A 21,101-nucleotide genomic window follows, 5' to 3' on the forward strand; every position below is an offset into this window, starting at 1 on the left:
ATAATTCATGGCACAGACATCTGAAGGTAGCTCGATCTTCTTGTTGAGTACCGAAGCGTGTTACCTCCACTTGATGCAAGAACGTATGTTAAACATTTTCGACAGCACGGTTGGAATTTGTATCTACGTTTGCATACTTGCACAATGCTTCTCGCTGCACATGACAAGGAAATATTGGTGCAGTTTATAAAAACAAAATTGAGACAATATACATAATCTTAAAGGTCCAGTCAGTAATATCTAGCGGCAAGGTTGCAAATTGCAAGCAACCGCTCACTCCCCCCTCCCTTTCAAAACACTACGACGGCTGACAGAACATGCCGTATTACATGCAAGGGGACCCGCTGTGTATGCAGACAGAAATAGCTCATTCCTAGGTAATAAAAACATAACGCTGTCATCGTGTAAGCTCTTTTTACACCTCTGAAGACATAGCTACGGTATGTATATTATATTGCATTTCTATCAATAGATCATCCCAAAATTACACACTGGACCTGTAAGTAAATAAAACTGAAAACCTTTTTAGCATAGTTTAAAGGCAGCTTTCTACCCAGAGCTTACATACTGTTCGGGTTATAACAGAGCATGTTAAGTTGCAGGTTCTCGTCCCAGTGTCTAAGAATAATGAACAGCTGATTGGCTCCTGCTTTAACCGATGCCAGGTCTCGGCCCTCTGGGATGATCTGTTCATCTAACCACATGCTGGCCTTAGCGGCGATCAGCTCCCATTCGATAAAGTGACTCGCCGAGCTGTGCTCCAGCCAGGCTAGAGCGACAGCAGTGGCCCACACCATGCCTTCGGGGTCATGCATGCTCCTTTGCAGGCCCCCCGGGGAACCAGACAGCGGCGGCTCTGCGATGTCTGACTCTGACCCTCGGCCACTATCATAGAGAGAGTTAATGGGCGACATCGAGGATTCGGTTGAAGAAAAGCCACCTAGCAGCGGTGAACCGCAACTCTCCGTTCGAGGGCTTCGAGGCTGGAATGAGGACGAAGACGTGCGTGAAAGAGGCTCCTCGCATTCGAAATTAAAGTCTGAGTCTTTTGGCGGTGGAGAGGAGCCTCGGTGGACTTCCAGGCTCTCGGAGCGCCGTGAGCTGGAGTGAGAGGGGTGGGTCAGGCTAATTCTGTGTCTGGCGAATGGAGATGTCCACTTTAGCTTGTCCATGGGCACGTTGATGGCTTCACACAAGGCGTCGTCTAGCATAAACGCACCACAGGACATCTGCAACGTAACCTGGAGAGACAAAAAAGAGCATTTGCTCTCGTGCTGTTGCGCTAAAATGTATGTATGTATATATGCCAGTCAAAACCTGTATGTGACTCATTCTTCTGTGGAACACAAAAAATATATGTTGTGAAACGGCTTTTGTGTCCATACTGTGTTCTTTGATTGCCAACATTCTTCAAAATATATATTTTTTTGTGGTAACACTAAAAACTTAACTAGTTGTTATTCCTATTATGGGCATATTGGCTGTTTATTAGTACTAATAAAGCAAATATTCTGCATGATAAGCATAATAAGCATCAAATTACGAGTTTATTGGGGAAAAAGTCATAGTTAATGGTTTGTTAATAGCGAGAATTGCCCCCTATACTGAAGTGTGACCAAAAAATATTTTTGGCGTGAACTATTCTTTTAAGATCTAGAACATTAAGTTAAATTAAAGGCATCAACGTTGACTTTATTATTCAGACAAAAAAGTGAACCTATAATGAAACTGATTTGAACATATTAGCATTAAAATGAATATCTTAATCTATTCAGACAATCCAACAACGATTTGCTAGATATTTTAACACAGAGGTCCCATCCCTGCATAAATGCATGAAAACAGCATTTCATTAAAAACAACCGCACAGGAATCATGAGATATTGATCGGCACTTATTAAATGTCATGAAATGACTTCTGCCGTTGCTTGCTTGCAACTATTGATCAGTTATTTGTTGTGTGGCAAGTGGTTGCAATACGCTCCATGACGTCATTATAAGCGACATTAGGTGCGTGTTAGTACTAAAACTCTAGGGTATTCAAAAAGCAGAAAATGGCAATAGAAGGCATACCAGAGGGATGTAGTCTCTGTTGTCATTCTCGCTTTCGCCCATGGTTTTGATCTGCGATCGGCTCATGAAGCCTCTGGCAGCTTTGGTCAGGAGTCGCGTCCTGGTCAGACTCAGCCTACAAGAGGAATAAAGCAACACATTTTGTACGTAACATCTTCATTAAATGCCAGGCACGTGTAATGCGTTTTTCTTTCAGAAATCGACCCGTTCATATCCATTCATTTGCATTCCGAGGGCACAGCCCCTCACGTCATGATCATTACTTAAGATGAAGTGACAGCGTGAGGGAAAACAGTGAAAGTGAAGAGAGGCTTTGTCTTCGTCTAGAGTCTGGTTGACCTGATGGACCGTCAAAGTCAACGGCATTTAAACAGCTTGAAATCATACTTAACATTTAAGTCTTAGGTTGATATTTCATGACATTTTCTAATCCTATGAAACCTATTTATAGACTGAACACAAAAAGTGACCCTAAACAGAAATTATGTCATTATGGATACAATAATATCTGGAGTCAAGATTTGATTTGTTAATCTAAAATGTTAATTTGGCATACTCTGCATACTGGGAAAGTTATTCATGCTTCTACAAACGGAAAATACACAGGTTTTCCTGTTCAGCTGCTTTGAAATAAACAATATTCAAAATGCATCTTGTTTAAAACTCATTTTAAAAGTGCAAATTGTAAAACCTTCGACATCGATGCTGCAAACACTTAGATTGACTCACTTAAATGTAAGAAAGCAGTTTTGCACTCCACATATAAAAATAACAGTAAAATGACTTGTAGAGGCTTTGCATCCTTAATGATTATTTTATAAAACTTTATTCCTCTAGATTGAAATGTCTGAATACCCGCGCACGTCTTCTTTACGGTCATATTTTCTGTCTGAACATCTCCCGTCTTTAATCTTTTTAATGAGCGTTGAGGTCTGTTCTCGCTTGTGTTGAACTCATTACCCGTGCCAGCAGTATAACAAAGTCAATCAAAATGCAAATTGCGCCCGTAACATGCAAACCTGTTGAATTATTCATTTTCCCTGTGAATTACAGCATTTGTAATTGCATAACTTGATTTGTGGATGCTGTTCGCAAGCCGTCGATTGCAAACCCACCTGGCTGAGAAAAGACTCTCAGTGGATTTCTGCGAGGTGTCAGAGGTCACCGATGGAGTCCGTTGAGAGGCTGAAAGAGAAGTTAGGTTTGTGACGATCCAGTATGCACACAAAACCACACTGTAACAATCCAAAGGGTTCTCTGCACACTTATTGTCCATATTTTCCTCAAGGTATTCTTCACCAAATCACTAAACTCAGCAGTTAATATAAAGGGACAGTTCACCCAAAAATAGAGTTGTTCCAAATCTGTGTTAATTTATAAAGAGAAAGATATTTGGAAGAATGCTAATAACCAAACAGTTCTTGGCCACCATTGACTACCATAGTAGATAAAATGACAATGGTTGTCAAATGTGTCCTTGAACTGTTTGCTTCACATTCTTTAAAACATCTTCTTTTGTGTTCAACAGAACCCAAAAAATTATAAAGCGAGCTTCCTACTATAGTGGTCAATGGTGGCCAAGAACTGTTTGGTTATTAGCATTCTTCCAAATATATTTCTCTGTGTTGATCAGAACAAATAACTTCAAACAGATTTGGAACTTAAGAGTGAGTAAATGATGACAGGATTTCATTTGCTTGGAACGCTATGAAATCCAAACTTAGATAATAACCAGCACATCGAGAATCCAAACATTAATTTACCGTCAGTGACGCTACATCTGTCTCCACTGGAGGATGAAGACGTTTTGCAAGGGGAATGGGCTCCATCCTCCAAACCTGTCGAACACAGAACAGTTTTAGGGGATTGTCACACCAGAGATGAAGAGTTTGGTTGAGACGTGGAAAGCCTCTGGAAAACTGTGTGCATTTAGAAACAGGACCAGTGTCTCATGCGGTTTACAATGGGTATGTTAACAAAGCAGCCAAATGCACAGACGATAAAGGAATAGTTCAGCCCAAAATAAAAACTCTGTCATCATTTATTCATCCTCATGTCATTAAAACCTGTTTCTGAAACCTTCTTCTGTGGAACACGAAAGAAGATATTTTGAGAAATATATAGACAATAAGGTCCAGTGTTGTTTGGTTACCAACATTCTTCAAAATATCTTTTGTGTTCTTCAGAAGAAAGAAAGTCTTTTCAATTCCAACTACTGATGGAATTGAATTATTTCTGAAGGTAAAGCAAACAAACACTTTCTATTTTCAGCATCACTATGTAATAGGTTGTTACCTGGTTACAGAGATAAACAGCTGCAGAAATGATCATGCAGCAGAAACAAGCACTGCATTGTGAAATGGAGGTCGGTTTGAATCTGAACCAAGTCTCGGTGTCCGTTTATGAAACGTGGAATTATATCTTTATATAACTTTGCGGTCGTGGTGTGTTCAGTCTTACTGCAGGGTAATGCTACATCGTCTTCCTCGGGTAAACCGCCTGACTGTGATCGACCCAGACCCACAGAGTAACCACGATTCTTCCTGCTGCCACAGCGAGAACTGCGTTTTCGATCTCCTGGAGACAAACAAACTAGGGCTGTCACAATAGAATGGTATTTTCAATAATTGTGATATCAAAAACAAAGATTACTGATACCGTGGTAATTCTACACATATGATAAGCTTGTACGAAATTCTGCATCCGTTTAAAGTTTTGCCTTAAGGGCCACAATGGTTACAAACTCTCTCTCTAATCCCTACATTTGATTTTTAACTGTGATTTGTTTGCAAAAACAAGGAGAAAAACTAAAATAATCTAAAGATGAATTTGGCTAGTAGCTTTATTCTCCGTATCGCGATATTAGCGGCAACGTGTATTCTCCTGGTCACGATAACCGTGAAGTGAAACATCTGATTTCGCGAAGCCCCAACACAAACAGACAAACACTTTATAATCTATAATCATTATCTTATTCTGTGCTTTAAGCTAAAATGACTTTCACATCTGTTCTACAGAACATCATGCGGAACAAACTCAAAGCTACATCGGTAACACTTTATATACACTACAGTCAATACAGTCACTTTATATACACTACTTTAGGGTCACTTGACTGAACGTTTTCTTAACAATCTGAATACATTTTGTCTGGATGTTTGAAATTAGATAAATGTGAAACAAATGTGAATGCCACTCAGGGTTAAAGAAGTATATTTTCACAATTCCCATTGTTAAATTTTTTGTTATTTCAAAGTTAAAAGTTTACTTTTTTTTAAATGTGGAACTAAATATAAAGATAGGATGAGTAAGTTACCCAAAAACTGTTACCCCAACATCATTGTATGTAAAGTATTGTAATTGATATGACATTGGAAAACACAGAAATGTATAGAGATGATTGAGAGTTAATAAATAAACGTATTAATGATTACCAGGGTGGCTGAACTCTACACCGGTAGGTAAATATTCATTGCTGTCCAGATCGATGGGCACAAACGCTGTGTATTTGCTCAAGATGTTGCAGGCTTTACTAGTGTGAATGGCATAAAGCTGGTACCTTCTGCCAGAACCTGAGAGAAAATATAAAGAACTTAAATCTGAGTTTGAGAGGATTTTGGATGAAACACTCAGTTCAAGTTTCTTACCATGTTCAATCTCACATTCTTTATCCGCCATGTGTTCAAAGTCTTGAATAATAGAACGCCCTGCCAGATGATGGAAGGTTTCGTTCCACAGGTCTTCGTGAACCTTCTCCTCACGTTCTCGGCCTTTGAGGTAGGGCTGAATGTCAAAGGTGACCTCCCATTTCACAGGTTTTCCAGAGAGAAGTCCTGACACGACCGCTTTGCAGTCTCCCTTTTCTTGAGCGTCTTTAAATTCTGGAGCTTGAGGATCCTGCGGCGTTTCAACTTCGCAAAGCTGATGTGTGTAACCATCTGTTCCCAAAAACATGCAGGAGATAAACATGTTGTTTTGAGCAATGAACAGATGTCACAACAAAAACACATCAAACTAGCCATAGACCACCAGCTGGTGACCAACTACCAGTAACAAACCAGCTCATGTAAAACAGGTTAAAACCAACTGGTAATAGAAGCTAATCCAAATAGGTTTTAAGCTGATTTGAGTTTTATGACCAAAAACATCTATAATCAGTTTCAGTTTCATATTATTTCAATAAAGTTATACTTGTCACAGATATATAAAAAAAGTATAGTTACATACTTTAGGGTTACCAGATCTGCATCAAAACCCAACCTAATCTCACAGGATTTCGTAACTATTTTATGAGGTATCTTATTCACTTCGTACCTTGTGAAGCGTCCAATAATAACTAGAAAAAAGCAACACTGAAGCCCCAACCCTAACGCGAAAGCAAGTCATACAAAAACGTACGAATGAGATTGTACGAATTCATATATGAATTAACCAAAATTAGCCAAATCGTTTCTGCTGTGAGATTGTGTTGACAAAACCAGTCCAACGGTTACCCCAAACACTTAAAAGCAAAATATGCCTCTTACAAACCCAAACTACTTCATTATATGTATTTTTATGTTTGACTTTTTATTATTTGCTAGCAACTGCCCTGGGGAGACACATCGACCTGTAAAACAATCAGTCCATCAATCTCTGCAATTCTCATCATCTCGTGTTTTTTATTATTGGTAAAATATAAATCATAAAAATATTTTATTTTACTCAAAGAATGCAATCATCATTTAAACATAATAATTAATAAATCTATACTTATAATAATATACAATATTAATAATCTATTCCCCATTTTCATAGACCAGGTTTACCCTAAACCAGGACTATGCCTTGGTTAATTTAGGCTATTTAAGTTGCTTTTATTAAAATGCCGTAGAAAAAAACATTACTGAGTGTTTATTTGAATATTTGAGTGCTTAGTGTGCGCTAAAGCCCTCACGCTCACAATGTGCCGTCGATTACAGGTATAAAACATTGATAAAAGCCGATTTCATTTGTGACCTGCATCACCAGTGCTCCCTAGAGATGGACTGTCTGTTGAAGATCTGGATCCGTCCTCCACAGCAGGACCAGGGGTCATCCCCTGCACAGAGGGGCCGGACGAGACCTGATCTGTCTTGGATTCTTCCGGCAGCCCCTCTTGTTTTGGAGGTCTGTGACCAGGCACAGGTCGAGCTCTTGTGGACGTCGCACACAGGCTGGCCAACTGAGGCTGGTGGAGAAAATGGCAACAGAGCGGGAGTCAAAGTCTGTTCTTGGCTTTTTATGCTTGGCTGCGCTAGAAAGAAAACGCTGGTGACGTAAATTGACAGCATTTAGACAGGAGAAGCCTCTGCCAACCTGACTGACTTTCTTTCTTCTGCAGAACACCATAGAAGATATTTTAAAGAATGTTGATAAGCTAACAAATTGACTCTATTGACTTCCATTGTATGGACACAAAACCACAGAGACATCATTTGGGTCATGTTTTGTGTTACAATTTAAGATTTGTATATTTGGGTGAACTATCCCTTTAAAACATAACGTCATAATGTCATGATCAATCATACATGATAACATTATAATTTTCAAAATGTAAACAGCAAATCTAATTTATTCGTCACGTAGTGGGCATTAAGGAACACAATGATTCTTTATGCATTTTAGTTCCTGTTCCGTCTGTCGTCACATGAGTTTAATGACAATTTGGACCTTGAAAAACACATGCCTGTTGAAGAGCTAATAAGACCCACTTAAGTCATTATTATGTGCAATGAGGGGAAATCAAGGACACTTGTTATTGCCTTCAGCTAATCCGTAATATTTCTCACTGCGTTATTTAAAACATTTTCATTGCCGATTGCTTGCCGTGATGAGTAAAGAAGACTATAGATCTCTTTCAGAAGGAATGACACTTGAAATGTCATCGTGGCCATCAGGGGTTTTGTCACAGATGTCAAACCCTTTGTGACAAATGCAAGTGGTCGAACGTTTGATATCAGACTCTCAGCAGGGTGCTAACAAAGCGGAAGTGCGGCTGGATTCATGGAAATCGAAACGGAGCAACATGTGTAACGAACTAAGGAAAGCATATTTTAGTTGCCGTGTGTAGAGAATCTTGGGTAATTCTGCTCATTTGTCATGCGTGAAATTTGCATTATCAAGCATTATTAGTCATTATTAGTCACGGGACACCTTTTCCGTGGTGGTTGCAGTTTCATTCATCTCTGGGTCAGGGATATTTCTGTGACCCATGTGATTGTGCAAACACAGCACGTATTTTACGTGAAAGGCGGCTGTCTTGTTTCTCCCCCAAGACTCATCACAAAATGTCATCTAATGCTTCTACCTCAAACTCATTTTTAGATGAGGTATTTCCATTCTGACAATTCTTCCTGTGCTTAAACGTCTAGGGATCTGTAATTCATCTTTCACTGGCTGTGCAATCTAAACTCTATTTGTGTGTATGTAGCGGTGAGAATATTGAATTACGGCCGCAATAAAAAGATTCAGATCTCATCATCTGCTCACCGAGCTCAGAAATGAGTTCAAATAACCCTTCTGAATAAACAGACGGATCCGTAGAGCTTTCCAGAGCTCCTTACACATGATGCCAGATGATTTACCTAAAGCAGAAGGCGTGATATTTCTTCAAATGAAAATGAAAACATAGAAGGTATTTGTTTTCTGTTAAAGTCCCAGTGAAGTAAAAAATTATAATGACTATTTTTAATGAAATATTGCAGCGTTTATTGTAAATAGTTTATCAATGTGGGTCATTCTCTTTTTAAATTGTATGTGGCCTTTTAATCTTCAGATAAAATAAAAAAGCACTTCCGTCCTGTTGTGACTATCCATCTTACGTATGTTAGACGGCTTGGGAGGAGCATCCGTTAACTCCACCCCTTCAACTGTCAGTCTGCTGCCAGTTCTATTTCAAAATGCAACAGCTGTTTTTATTCATCCAATCAAATCACAGAGAAAGCTGAAAGCCGTGCCCACTGTTTTTCGATTTTAATTTCACTCTGAAATGCGTCAAAATATGGAAGTAAAAAACAATGGCAACTTCTGGTTCACGAGGACTTACACAAAGGATATGAAAGATACCAATGTTTCACATTATTTTACTAAAATGCACACACAGAAATTACAAAAGAGTTCCTAACCTGGTAGTCTATTTTCCATTGATCAGTCTGACCAATGAGCTCCTGGACCTTTGCTCTTCTAAGAGGGTTCTTGCTCACTGCCGAGCTGGGGTCGCTGGGAGTGTACACCTTCTTGGCAGGGTTGTAATCGACAATCTGATTGGTGCTGTATGCACGTCTTCTCGGAGAGGTGACCGTGTCACTTCCTGTTAAAAAACTTGTTATAACGTTCTTTAAAATGCTGCAATTATACCCCGTGCTGAGTTGTGCTGTACCCATGGCGTCTTGCTCCGTGGCGACCGTGCTGCTCTCAGACATGGTATCCTGGCAACTGTCAAAGAGTGAGGGGACCTGGTTCTCCCGGTGTGACCCCTGACAATCAGACGAGACCTTCCCAGCATCCTCCTCTTGAGAATGGTAGAACACAGAACTGGCCGACTCATTGGAACGCATCATGCTGTATCGCCTTCTCTTGTCCTGATGCACACAAGAGAAGCGTATAGTATCGAATCGTCAGTGTATCTGAACATAGTTCATTTTGAGTACTCACGGATTTGGGGTTGGAGTGATATTTGGAGGTATCACAGACCACGCTGTATCCAATCAAGCGGTCACCGGGAAACAGACACGTCGCCCCCACCGGAGAAAGCAAGATTTCCTTAGTCTCTGGATATAGCCACTCGATAGAGATATCAGTCAATACTGATGTCATGGTTTTCTTCAGAGACTTTATCATCTGGTGGTCCAAAAACGCATTAAACTAAATACTATAAGAATTTACTAAACTTAATCAAGAGTGCACAGATGGAAAATGTGGCCCATGTACAGTAAATAAAACCATATAGGAGACCGGGGCAAGTTGTCACAATGGCTGTAGAATACCGTTAATTCCCAGTAAATTTCTAATAATCATATTTTTGTTACAGCTCCAGTGTACACTGCCCAACTCAATATTAAAAAATAAAATATTTTTAACATAAAGGTTGAGCTGTTTATATTAGAATACGAATATTTCCTTATTAATGTCAGGTAAGAGCTGGTCATTGCATACTTATTGTTACGAATTCATCAGCCAAAACACGGATTTGATATTTTTGTACGTCACCTTTGACTGTTTAGTTAGTTAATAAGTGTGTTTCATAATCGTCAAACTTTGCAGAAGACAGTATAACATGCTGTTAGACGCCTATAAACTATTGAAAAATAAAAGCGTGACAACTAGCCCCGGTCTTACCTATCCTGGTGTTAGAAAAAAGAAAGAAATCAAATTAATTCATGGGGGAATAATTGATGACCGAATTTCCATTTTTGGGTGGAGTATCCCTTTAATGTGCTAGCGCCTTTGACTTCCATCCCAAGTTATGTTTTTCGAGACAAAAGGAATTGTTAATTGCTAATTCATTCCAGCACCCCATGATTTGCATCTCTGTTATAATAGCTGTGTGGTGACATTTAAAATAACAGGCGGTTGCGGTGGAGGATAAACATGTCAGATGAAATGAGCACCTTGGGCTGCAGTCTTTCCCCTTCTGCCAGGAACTCAGCAGTTCCTCTGGAAACAGTAGACAGTCCTAACACCAGCCTTCTGCATGCGCCCTGACCAATGCCAAATGTGTAACACCTTCCATGGTACACAGAGAGAGAGAGAGAGAGAGAGAGAGAGAGAGAGAGAGAGAGAGAGAGAGAGATACTTGACAGGTGCATCAGACGACCATCAATTTCAACGGGGTGTTAAGAAACCCCACAGGAGAAGAAAATAGCACATCTCTTTAATATCTTTTCTCCTAGGTACAAATTAGATTAAATGGCATGCAAATTGAGTGCTAAAAAAGTGTTATTTCAATTTAAAACATGCAAAGACATTTGAAGTACGTTTAACAAAACTGGAACGTGTTGCAAAATTATTGCACCTGCCTACATGCAATATAACATGTTGCTTTCTAACAATTCCAGAGAATCTATAATGTTTTTTAAGTGCAGCTTTTTTTATCAAAAAACTATTCAATACCCCCTTTGGCTCTGGCACACACACCATTTGATTTGAATGCAAACAATAGTAATTAAAGATGGTGACCTTCAATGCATGTGTCTCACCACATGACTAACAGCGCCTTGCTATTTGCTCGATGAGCTGACGGTGAACACATCAGTCACCTTCGCATTTTAAAGTATGGACAAGCGTGGACAAAGAGTCATCCATCAAAGGCTCAAGCACAAGAGAAACTGCGTTGCATTTCAGTCACTACTGGTGTGTTCTCGCTCATCTTTCTCTGAGGTGAAGGGCAATGAGCGTTTGAATCAGTAAATTACACCGAAGAGTCATCTGCTCTGAGTCTGACATCAGCTTCATTGTACAAAAGGAACGGCTGTTAAAACCCACGGTTTTTCTATTCATTGGTAAGAAAGCTATTGTAGACTTTCCTCCAGGAGAAGGGGTGAAAAAAGAACAGGAGAAAAATCTCTGCAGGTTAGAAATCGATGGCCTGTGAACAATAGCGGCATTGTACCTGAAGTAATCTAAAAGGATTAGACAGTTAGACATCCATTTACTCACACTGCATCTGTGCTGATCTGATTATGAGCTGATAACCTGCATCATTCCGCTGCTTTGTGTTCCCAAGCCAATGATATTAAAGGAATAGCTCATGCAAAGATGAACAGTTTGAAGGATGAATTCTTTTACACGCCCTCATGGTGTAACAAGCCTGATCGACTTTCTTTCTTCCTATCGAAGGTTATAAATCTAGAATCTAGGGCAGCATCGTAAAAGCAGTACACACCGAATTTGTATTCTTTTTAAGCCATATAATAGATTTATGTGAGATAAAGACTGATATTGAGGTCATTATTTATAGTAAATTTTTCAGATATTAGCACACTATGTTCGGTTATGAGAAGCAGAAGAACCAATGCCAAAAATACCTTTTACTTTGATTCTATTTCATTATTAATTGCAAATTTTCATTAAGCCTTATTATTTTCTAATTGCAAGATTTAATTTACAACCGTAGAAGAATGAAGAGAGCATTTCGAGAGAACATGAACTTCTTTGCAGTATTTGAAAATACAGTACAGAGCATCTTTTCTGTTATTTTGACCCGTTTCTCCAGTTTTCATTTTCGGCAAATAATGCAAATAGAAACAATATTTCTATTTGAAATTTGGGAGAAATATTGTCAGCACTTCACAGATTGAAGCAAAAAGGATAATTTTACCTCAACACATACATATGATTATGTAGTAAATTCCGAAAAACTGAAAATATTAAAAGAATGGTCTCTTTATTTTTTTCCGTGGCTGTATAGTGCGATTGACATTGCGTCACCCCTGTTGAAAACATATAAATATGCTGACAAAATCAGAGCTGGCTTTCTCATTTAGATTCACTAGCGCGGCCTACAGGACCTTGCTTGCATGAGTAGATTTGTGCCAAAGAACTTGACCTTAGGGATCATTTATTTTCCGATTCCAAATGTCCTGAAAATATAACAGATGTCTAGATATGAAATGCTCTCAGGTTGGAACAACCTTTCCACCACAGAATTAAAGGGATAGTTCACCCAAAATAATTCCGTCATCATTTGCTGACTCTCAACTTGTCAACACATGTATAAATATATTTGGAAGAATGTTATCAATTTTCATTTCTGAGACATCACTGAGTGCTAGGAAAAATTACAATGATATTCTGATGTGACCCCGAACTGTTTGCTTTTCTGTTTGTATACAGGTTTGGAACGACTTGAGGATGAGCAAATTATGACAGAGTTTTCATAGGTGAACTATTTTTTTAAATATGACAGAAAAATGTACCTGGTGAATCGGGCATGGCTACGGAGCAACTCAATGACCTTCCCTGTGTTACCGATGGCTCCGTCCGTCAGCAGGAACAGCAGGCGAGGGTGACCCTTCTGCATGGGTCGCTGCAGTATCCAGTTGAGCGGAGCCAGTAGGTTTGTGCCGCCCATATCAGCACGAATCTTCTTCACATGTTCACAGGCCAAAGCTAAAGTCTCCTATAAATCAGCAATTTTTTGACACTTTTGCTAAACCTCATTTACAATTGAAACTTTACCACAAGGACTTTTATAATATAACCCAAAAACTTTATTATATAAACATCATTAGAAAAAACATTGTTAATGGTTCTCAGCAGACGAACACAAATGTTTATTTTCTTCACAGCAGACAGTGCGGTGGTCTAGCTGCTGTGCTAATGAGGACAATGAGCGTGGATGCTGACTGTGTTTGGCTCTGGGTCTCTGCGGGTTACCTACCTCATCATAACTCTGACTGGTGGCAAACAGAGTTTTGAACTTGGACCCAAAGCCCACGATATTGAATAAGCATCCTGGGAAAAGACTTTTCAGAATCACAACCATTGCATCCTGGGAAGAGATAGAAAAAGATGTTAGTGTGAATGAGGGTAGAAAAATGACAATTTTGTCTCCTATCAATGAGAATAAATGGAGATCTAATGAAATCTTCTGAACAAGTCTCCTGTGTCTCAGGTATTTCTCCTGAGAGATAGAACCAGAAATCTGAAAATGTCTTCATTAGTTTCAAAAGAGATCTCAGCAATGAGCTCAAAGGTCAATATTATTGTAGATTTCAATATGAACTCAAACATGTCTCATCAGATTTACCCAAATCCTCTACAATCTATGCGTTCCGTGTACTTTAACAACAGTCTCATTTGTGCCTATTGTTATTTCTCCAAAGCAATTTCAGGAGACACGTCCAACAATGAGTTGATATTTAACTCCATTAAATCTCCTGAGTTTTGAAAGAGCAGCATCTGAGCAAATGAGAAGATAAACTCATTTTTATAATGGAGTCAGACCCAATAGAGAAGGTCAGAATGGGAACAGAGAGAAGAGAGCTGAGGAAAAGGTGTTGTCAGGTCAAGTGGTATTGAGAAGGGCCTGCAGGGGCTGCAAATATGCTTCACCCCGAGTAGGAAAATATAATTGAGTTTATAATTGCATCTTCAGTCCCCAGGTGGGATTTTACTGCCACTGGTTGCATTTTAGACCTGGACATTCTGCATTATATATAACAAATTCACAGTGCTGCCGTAGCGATTTACCTTTTAAAGCAAATGAATTACAAGAATCCAATTCTTTCTGACATCCTTAACTGCTAGGGATGAAATTAGTCACTGTGAGCCAGTAAAAACACGATTCTAGTCTTTTAAGATGTTAACTGAATGGCAATATATGTTTTGAACACCATATGCTATACAAGTTATTTCATCATTCTGACTTCTTTACACTGTTAAACGTGCTGGCTTCTATCCTTAACACAGTCAACGTATGACCTTGTATTTCTGTGCTCGATAAACTCCGCCTGGGTTCGTATAGGTTTCAGAAAGCTTTTTTCGAACATGAATTCCCTTTTTGTAAAAAGGGTTCTAAGTCCCTTATTGGACAATTCTCCCTGAAAAGGACGTCCATACTTCAACCAGCGAGAGACAGAGCACGCCCATCTATGTGCTTCGTTTCGGTTACGGAAATTTCGGTGATGAATGTTATAATATAACGGTTATATATAAACGCTGGATATAACGCTGGATATGCAGATCGCTTGAAACTGATAGACGGAGCGGTCGCAACCGCACATGGTAAATGAAATTTACCATATGTCTGTGTTTTCGACCATACGTGCTGTAAACATCACAAACTTATAGTCAATCAACAGTTATGCAGGGATAATACGATACTGTTTTGTGTGCTCGTGCTTGAATTTTTTATTAATTTGATTTAAAATTGGAATTACGATTTTCTTATTCGACATAACATATCTTTTTATTTTACTAAGAAACTTGCAGCATTAGAAAGATTATAAAATGGCAGTTGTCCATTTCTAATTTGTATACATTTGTTTTGTAGACAAATCGTGAAAAATCGTACTGTGGGATAAGTATCGTGAATCGCTTTGCGAACGGAATTATGTCTTTACAAAAGTGAACTAGCATTATTACTTAATAATGAGGTCCGTCACGACACCCTTTAAACATGTATTTATACCCCTTCCTCGCGTGCAATTACATTTATTTTCTGCACCTATTGTTCTTCTTCAGCCCAGGAGAGATCACACAGATTTTATGACATTTCTGGATGAAGTCTTCTTCAGGGTGAGCGATATTGTGGGTGAGGTAATACCACAGTAGTGACCCGAGCCTTTGGATAAGGCCAGTCTGGTGTCTGTGATGAGAAGCAGAGCGTCCTCAATCTAATTCACAGTCATCACTGCTGCCTGCATCACACTGAGAGATACCCACAACACACACATTTACACATCCAGACACACGAAATCTCCAACCACTGCGCGGACACTTACTGGGATCAATTACTGAAGCAGCTTGAGGCATTTAATTCAACAAGCTGTTCGTTTCAGTATGTGGTCCTTTAACATCTGTTTGTGAATTTCAAATGAACATTTAGTCAAATGAGAAACACTTTACAGCAAGCTTGTATTTGTATGCATTAGTAGATGCATTAGCCAACGTGAACTAACAATGAGCAAGATAGTTTTTCAACGTTTATTTATCTTTGTTTAGGTTAACGTTACTTCATTATGCATTAACTAATTTATTCTTTAAAAGAAATAGTTCTCCCCAAAATGCAAATTCTGTCATTTACTTACCCTTATGTAATTTCTTTAAAGAAGATATTTTGAAGAAAATTGGTAACAGAAAACCAATGGTTCCTATTGACTTGATTCAGTGTCCATTCAAGTCAATGGGGACCAATGGTTTACCAACATTCTTCAAAATATCTTCTTTTGTGTTTTGCAGAAGAACAAAAGTCATACAGGTTTGAAATGACATAAGGGTGAGTCACTTATGAAAGAATTTTCATTTTGGGCTGAACCGTCCCTTTAAATATGCTTTAGTAAATGCTAAAATTAATATGAACCAATGTGAAAAAATGCTGTATAAGTATTTTTCTTTGTTTATTCATGTTAGCTAATGCATCAAATAATGTAAACAAATACGACTTTATTGTGAAGACTTAGTGTAAAATGCTTGTATTATGAGGCTACATACATTTGAGTGAAATATCAGATTTTAAATCATAATTTTAATGGCTACACAATATCTTTTATACACCTTAATATGAATGTTTTTGAAATTGCTGAACCCTCCTGTTATATTTGAGACAAAGCACGAGTATTTACAATATTACACACAAAAAATCGAATTACAATGTAAAAAAATCTAATTCAAGGAATGTTTCCCACACTTTTCCACTATACTTTCATTTATTTTGCTACCAAGTCACTCTGAAAAGCCTTCGGCATTAACGGTCCACGAGGGGTCCGCCTTGAGCCATTAGACTACTGCTGGACCGTTTGTTCACTTAGTGCTCTGTGTACCCTGGTGGTCATTTAAAAAAGCTCTTTAGGATTTAAAACCACTGAAAAAAGAAGATGTCTTCAACAGTTAATGACGGGCAGAAGGCTCTCGTACCTTTACTCGACTGATGTTGGCCCCGCTCATGCTGCCACTGCGGTCAACGAGAAAGATGAACTCCCCCTGGATGCTCCTCAGGTCAGAGGTCATGGGGCACAGGTCCGGGCAGAAGTTCAGCATGACCACAGGGTTGTGGAGAATGTCCTTATGGAGTCTTTTCCGTATGATGTCCACCTACACACAACCGCCAGAGAGAGAGACAGTCAACAATCTACTAAATGAAAAAATTGTAATGTAAATAATCGAATATACTGTATGTTTGTGGCTATTGTCGCATTAACTACAATTAAGAGGTCCGTGAAGTCCCATCTCTGAGTGTTAATGCACACATCCCAAAGGAGGTGAAATTTACTCTTATTTTACCACACGACAGGGTATAAACACGACGGACTGAGTCTGAAGACCTTTGGCGGTTTCCATAGAAACTATTCATTGCTAATCATTTTAGGGCTGATGTTCTTTCCCTCCTGTGAAGGAATAAAGTCACTCACTTAAAGATGCTTTATGCCGCTGATAAACACGCATCTGTTCTAACATTTCCACTTAATGCTACAATTTCCCGAAGCGCCAGATAATGAGAACAGACAAATGATACAGAAAACCGCACTAAAACTAACTTCTAAATATATTTAAGATTAAAGCACATCATGAAATCATCTCGGAAAACAACGAACCCCTACAGTGTGATACAAGGTCAACTTGTCTTGGTGTATTTTGCCATAACAACCGGCTGGATGTACACTATCGCATAGTATAACACGGCCCATTGGAATGCTTGATTCTGATTGGCCAGCCGCCACATTTGCAGGTTTGTCATAAGTCTCACAAAAGCCCATACATTAAGTTTAATTTAGTCTTTATGCAACTTTAAATTTTTCAACGTTATTTGACTCTCTTGTACTGTACGTTGACTCACTATTTTCTCATTACTGCAGTCCTTCTTTGTGGCTTTAAAGTAGTCGCTCCTTCCCTTCAGATGTTCGTCGTATTCCTCTGGTGTCATGTCTCCATCCTCAATGAGGATGTGCGGTAGATGAGGCTCTGCACATGAGAAGCAAGAATTAGTCTTTCTGTGACACACTCCAGTGTAGAGACAGAACAGTGAGAGTTATGACAGCCCGTGAACTCATATTCAGCTGTCATTATTCACTCTTCTGTCTGTCCATTAGTGGCGGACACAGCGGCGGTATTTTTGTTGAAAACCGCAATGGTTGGCACAGATTCGTTTGAAACTCGGTTCACAATGCCGCCGGGCTTTCTAATGAATTCAATTCCACACACCGGCCTCAAGGTTAAGAGAGTTGGAGAGTGAGGCAATCAATCGAGGCCGCTTATGAGGTGGTATGAGATTCATTTATGGCTCACAGACACCACAGGTGAAGGCACGAGAGGGTGGGCAGAGAAAAATACAGGGATAGGGAGTTTAGATCTGAATGGAGGGGGCTGAGAAGCCAGATTTCATCTACTAGAAGTGATGTTTCGATAGCATCTGATTTGATTACGCAACCCACACGGATGAGATTGTTTTGAAAAGCTCTCCAGTTAGCGCAGGTCACTGTGTGGCTGTGATCTTGTTTGCGTGGACCCAATGTCTCCTCAAATATATGGCAAACTACCCTACAGGGGTTGCAAAGGTTTAATCTAATCATTTTCAATCTCACGTGTGCTGTAATGGTGAGTGTGTTGCCCATTCAAAACAATAGTTTTAGCAAGCACCACTAATATAGTTTAGGGAAAATAAATGGAAGGATCTCATTATGATAAATAAAATGTGTGGTACACACCACTAGGGTAGATGAGTATCTCCACGGGGCAGTCGTAAGTGTATTTGTCCGCCAGTGTGACCACAATGCTGGTTGCGGAACGCGCCGATGGTTCGGCATCTGCCCGGATGGCATGGGAGGGACTCTCCACACCTGCACAGAGAAACTTATAATTTAAGCATCTGAAATATTTAGGACCAAAGAGCGGGACACATGTGCGTTCAAAAATCAAAATAAATGATCAGTAGGTATGTTTTAGCAACTGAACCTGTCAATCTGATTGATGAACGAACCTTGGTTAACCAGCACAAACCAGCCAAACCTGCATGATCTGAACTGGAGCGTTATAAGTGTCAAACTGAAAGCTCAAAATGCAATTTGTCGATTTCTACCTTCTCTCAGGAAGGACGTGTGCGCTGTGTTCAATTTAACACCTCAGCGAATGGTTTCTTGCACTCTTTTTAGGCTGCAGAGCCGCGTTCTGGTTGGATGCTGTGGAGATGTTCTGACCTGCCAGTAGATACGGTCCTCTGATCTCCAGCTGAAAGTTAAATGCATAGTCGATGGAGTTGATGGTCTCCTCCTCCAACAGAGAAGACAGCAACACACCCAAGGTGGTTTGCTCGTGGGTTCCAGGTGAACAACGATGTTTATCCCTCCTAAAACAAATCACATATGGACAATTCATCATTTTAGCAATTAATCTTAAGTTCAGTCATTTTATTCTAAAAGTGTGAGGCCTCAAGATGGGAACTAGAGGTGTTACAATATACCGGTATTGACAATAACCGTGATATGAAAAACCATAATGGGCGAAGAATATTTGGGTGAAGAATCCCTTTAATATCAGGGCTGTCAAACGATTAAATGCATCCAGAATAAAAGCTTGTGCTTACATAGTATAGGTCTGTCAACTATGTACATTCATTTTGTATTTAAAAAAGCATATACCTGTAAATATAAGAAAAATGTAAAAATAAATATGTATACATGTATGTGTATGTTTATATAAATACAAAATAAATATGTATACATGTATGTGTATGTTTATATAAATACAAAATGAATATGCACAGTACATATATAACGTAAACACAAACTTTTATTATGGATGCAATGAAAGAAAGAAAGAAAGAAAGAAAGAAAGAAAGAAAGAAAGAAAGAAAGAAAGAAAGAAAGAAAGAAAGAAAATGCAATATGGCAATATTATGGAAAAGATTCATAAATCTTGTAGTACCTCCTAGCAGTGCTGGGCGAAAACGCCTGCTCTTCTTTGACAGACCGTTGGACCCGTGGAGAACATACAGATGGTGAGGTTACCAGAATCCCACCATTACGGAGTGTACACAGCTCCGAGGAGGTGCTTACTAGGATATGTATAGTCTCCAAAGGTGGAATGACCCCTAAACTGACCACCAGTACTGTCCTCTCCTGATCCTCATCCAAAACAACATGACCTGCACAATAACAGCAATTCAATACAGCCTCAAAAAGCACAGAGAACTTATGAGCTCCAATGATTTTCAACAAGCTCCTGTTCGGCATGACTGGATTGAATCGCCTTTAAATTTTGCAGAAATTATGCGAGTTAAATACTATAACAAGCGTTATGAATGAGCATGCAGTCTTACCGCCTCCGCTCTGCGGGAATTCATCGACATGGCAGCAATCAAAGTAACAGTCATTGATTTTGGATTTGTCTTTGACCTGGACGCTCATTATCTGGCTGCCGATCATTGCCTCGAACCCGACCACCACACTGCACTCTTCCAGGGGGTATATAAAGATTCCTGCATCAATTACAGGAAAAGCATTAGAAACAATGCCATTGTTACACAATGGTGAAAACTGATCTTACCACAAAGTGACTTCTGCACTTGACAGAAATTAAATCCTGTTGTTTTAGTGACTTCAGCACTGACCGATGCAAAAACCCAATCTGTCGATATGCCACTGCCGAGCAAAGCAACAATCTACTGGTGACATTTTCAGACTCGACACAGACAGCTGATGAGGTTTGGGAGAAAGAAAGTATTTATCTGCTCTCTGTAGGGCACTCGACCGCCTCAACTAGAGGGTTTCGAAAAAAATCACTAGGATAATAAACCAATCTGATGCGTTTCCTCCTAAATTGTTTTGGAGTCCAAGAATCAAAATTGTGGTTTGCATCAATAGCTTACTGCAGAAAGATAAGTGGATGTGGAAATAAATGTATTTTAGGAGAAATCTACACAAAGTGAAAATTTAAATTAGTTTCAGAGCTTTGTGTGCACATCCCATTTTGAGGCAATTTAGTCAGAGGAGGAATTAAAAACATATGGGTCCATCCAGATATTTTTTGGTAAGTCCTTGTAGACTTTCGGCGTAAGCTTAAGGATTTTGCATTTACATTAGAACTAGAAAAGTGACTTTATAAAGCAGCAGACTCACCCTCAATAGGGTGATCCTCAATGTTTTCATATGTCAGAGAGGCTGTCATTGCCAGGGTGTAACCTCTGACACAGGAAGTGATCTCAGAGACACTGAGAGGCAGACCGCTCCGCTTGGTCTTGTTGATTAGGCCCGGCATGATGAAGGTTCAGCCCAGTACATCCACACGCGTGCACGGAGGAGAGAAGCGATGTTTCCTTCAAATGACCAAGTGAGATTGAAACCATGTTTTTA

General features: G+C 39.4%; 1 protein-coding gene across 1 annotated transcript; it reads right to left on the reverse strand.

Moving 5' to 3' along the window:
- Window positions 1-560: 560 nt before the first annotated feature.
- vwa5b1 (von Willebrand factor A domain containing 5B1) lies at window positions 561-21,006 on the reverse strand (the record flags this gene model as incomplete). Its single annotated transcript, XM_079478256.1, has 21 exons — window positions 561-1,241; window positions 2,074-2,188; window positions 3,189-3,258; window positions 3,837-3,911; window positions 4,534-4,650; window positions 5,508-5,645; window positions 5,721-6,011; window positions 7,072-7,282; window positions 9,219-9,403; window positions 9,473-9,674; window positions 9,748-9,933; window positions 10,704-10,818; window positions 13,011-13,213; window positions 13,475-13,585; window positions 16,672-16,848; window positions 17,591-17,715; window positions 18,459-18,590; window positions 18,948-19,096; window positions 19,675-19,894; window positions 20,069-20,227; window positions 20,868-21,006. 21 exons carry the CDS (start codon window positions 21,004-21,006, stop codon window positions 561-563), a joined length of 3,801 nt encoding a protein of 1,266 aa, XP_079334382.1.
- Window positions 21,007-21,101: the final 95 nt, after the last annotated feature.

This window comes from Barbatula barbatula, assembly GCF_947034865.1.
Source record: "Barbatula barbatula genome assembly, chromosome: 17".
Lineage (NCBI taxonomy): Eukaryota > Metazoa > Chordata > Actinopteri > Cypriniformes > Nemacheilidae > Barbatula > Barbatula barbatula.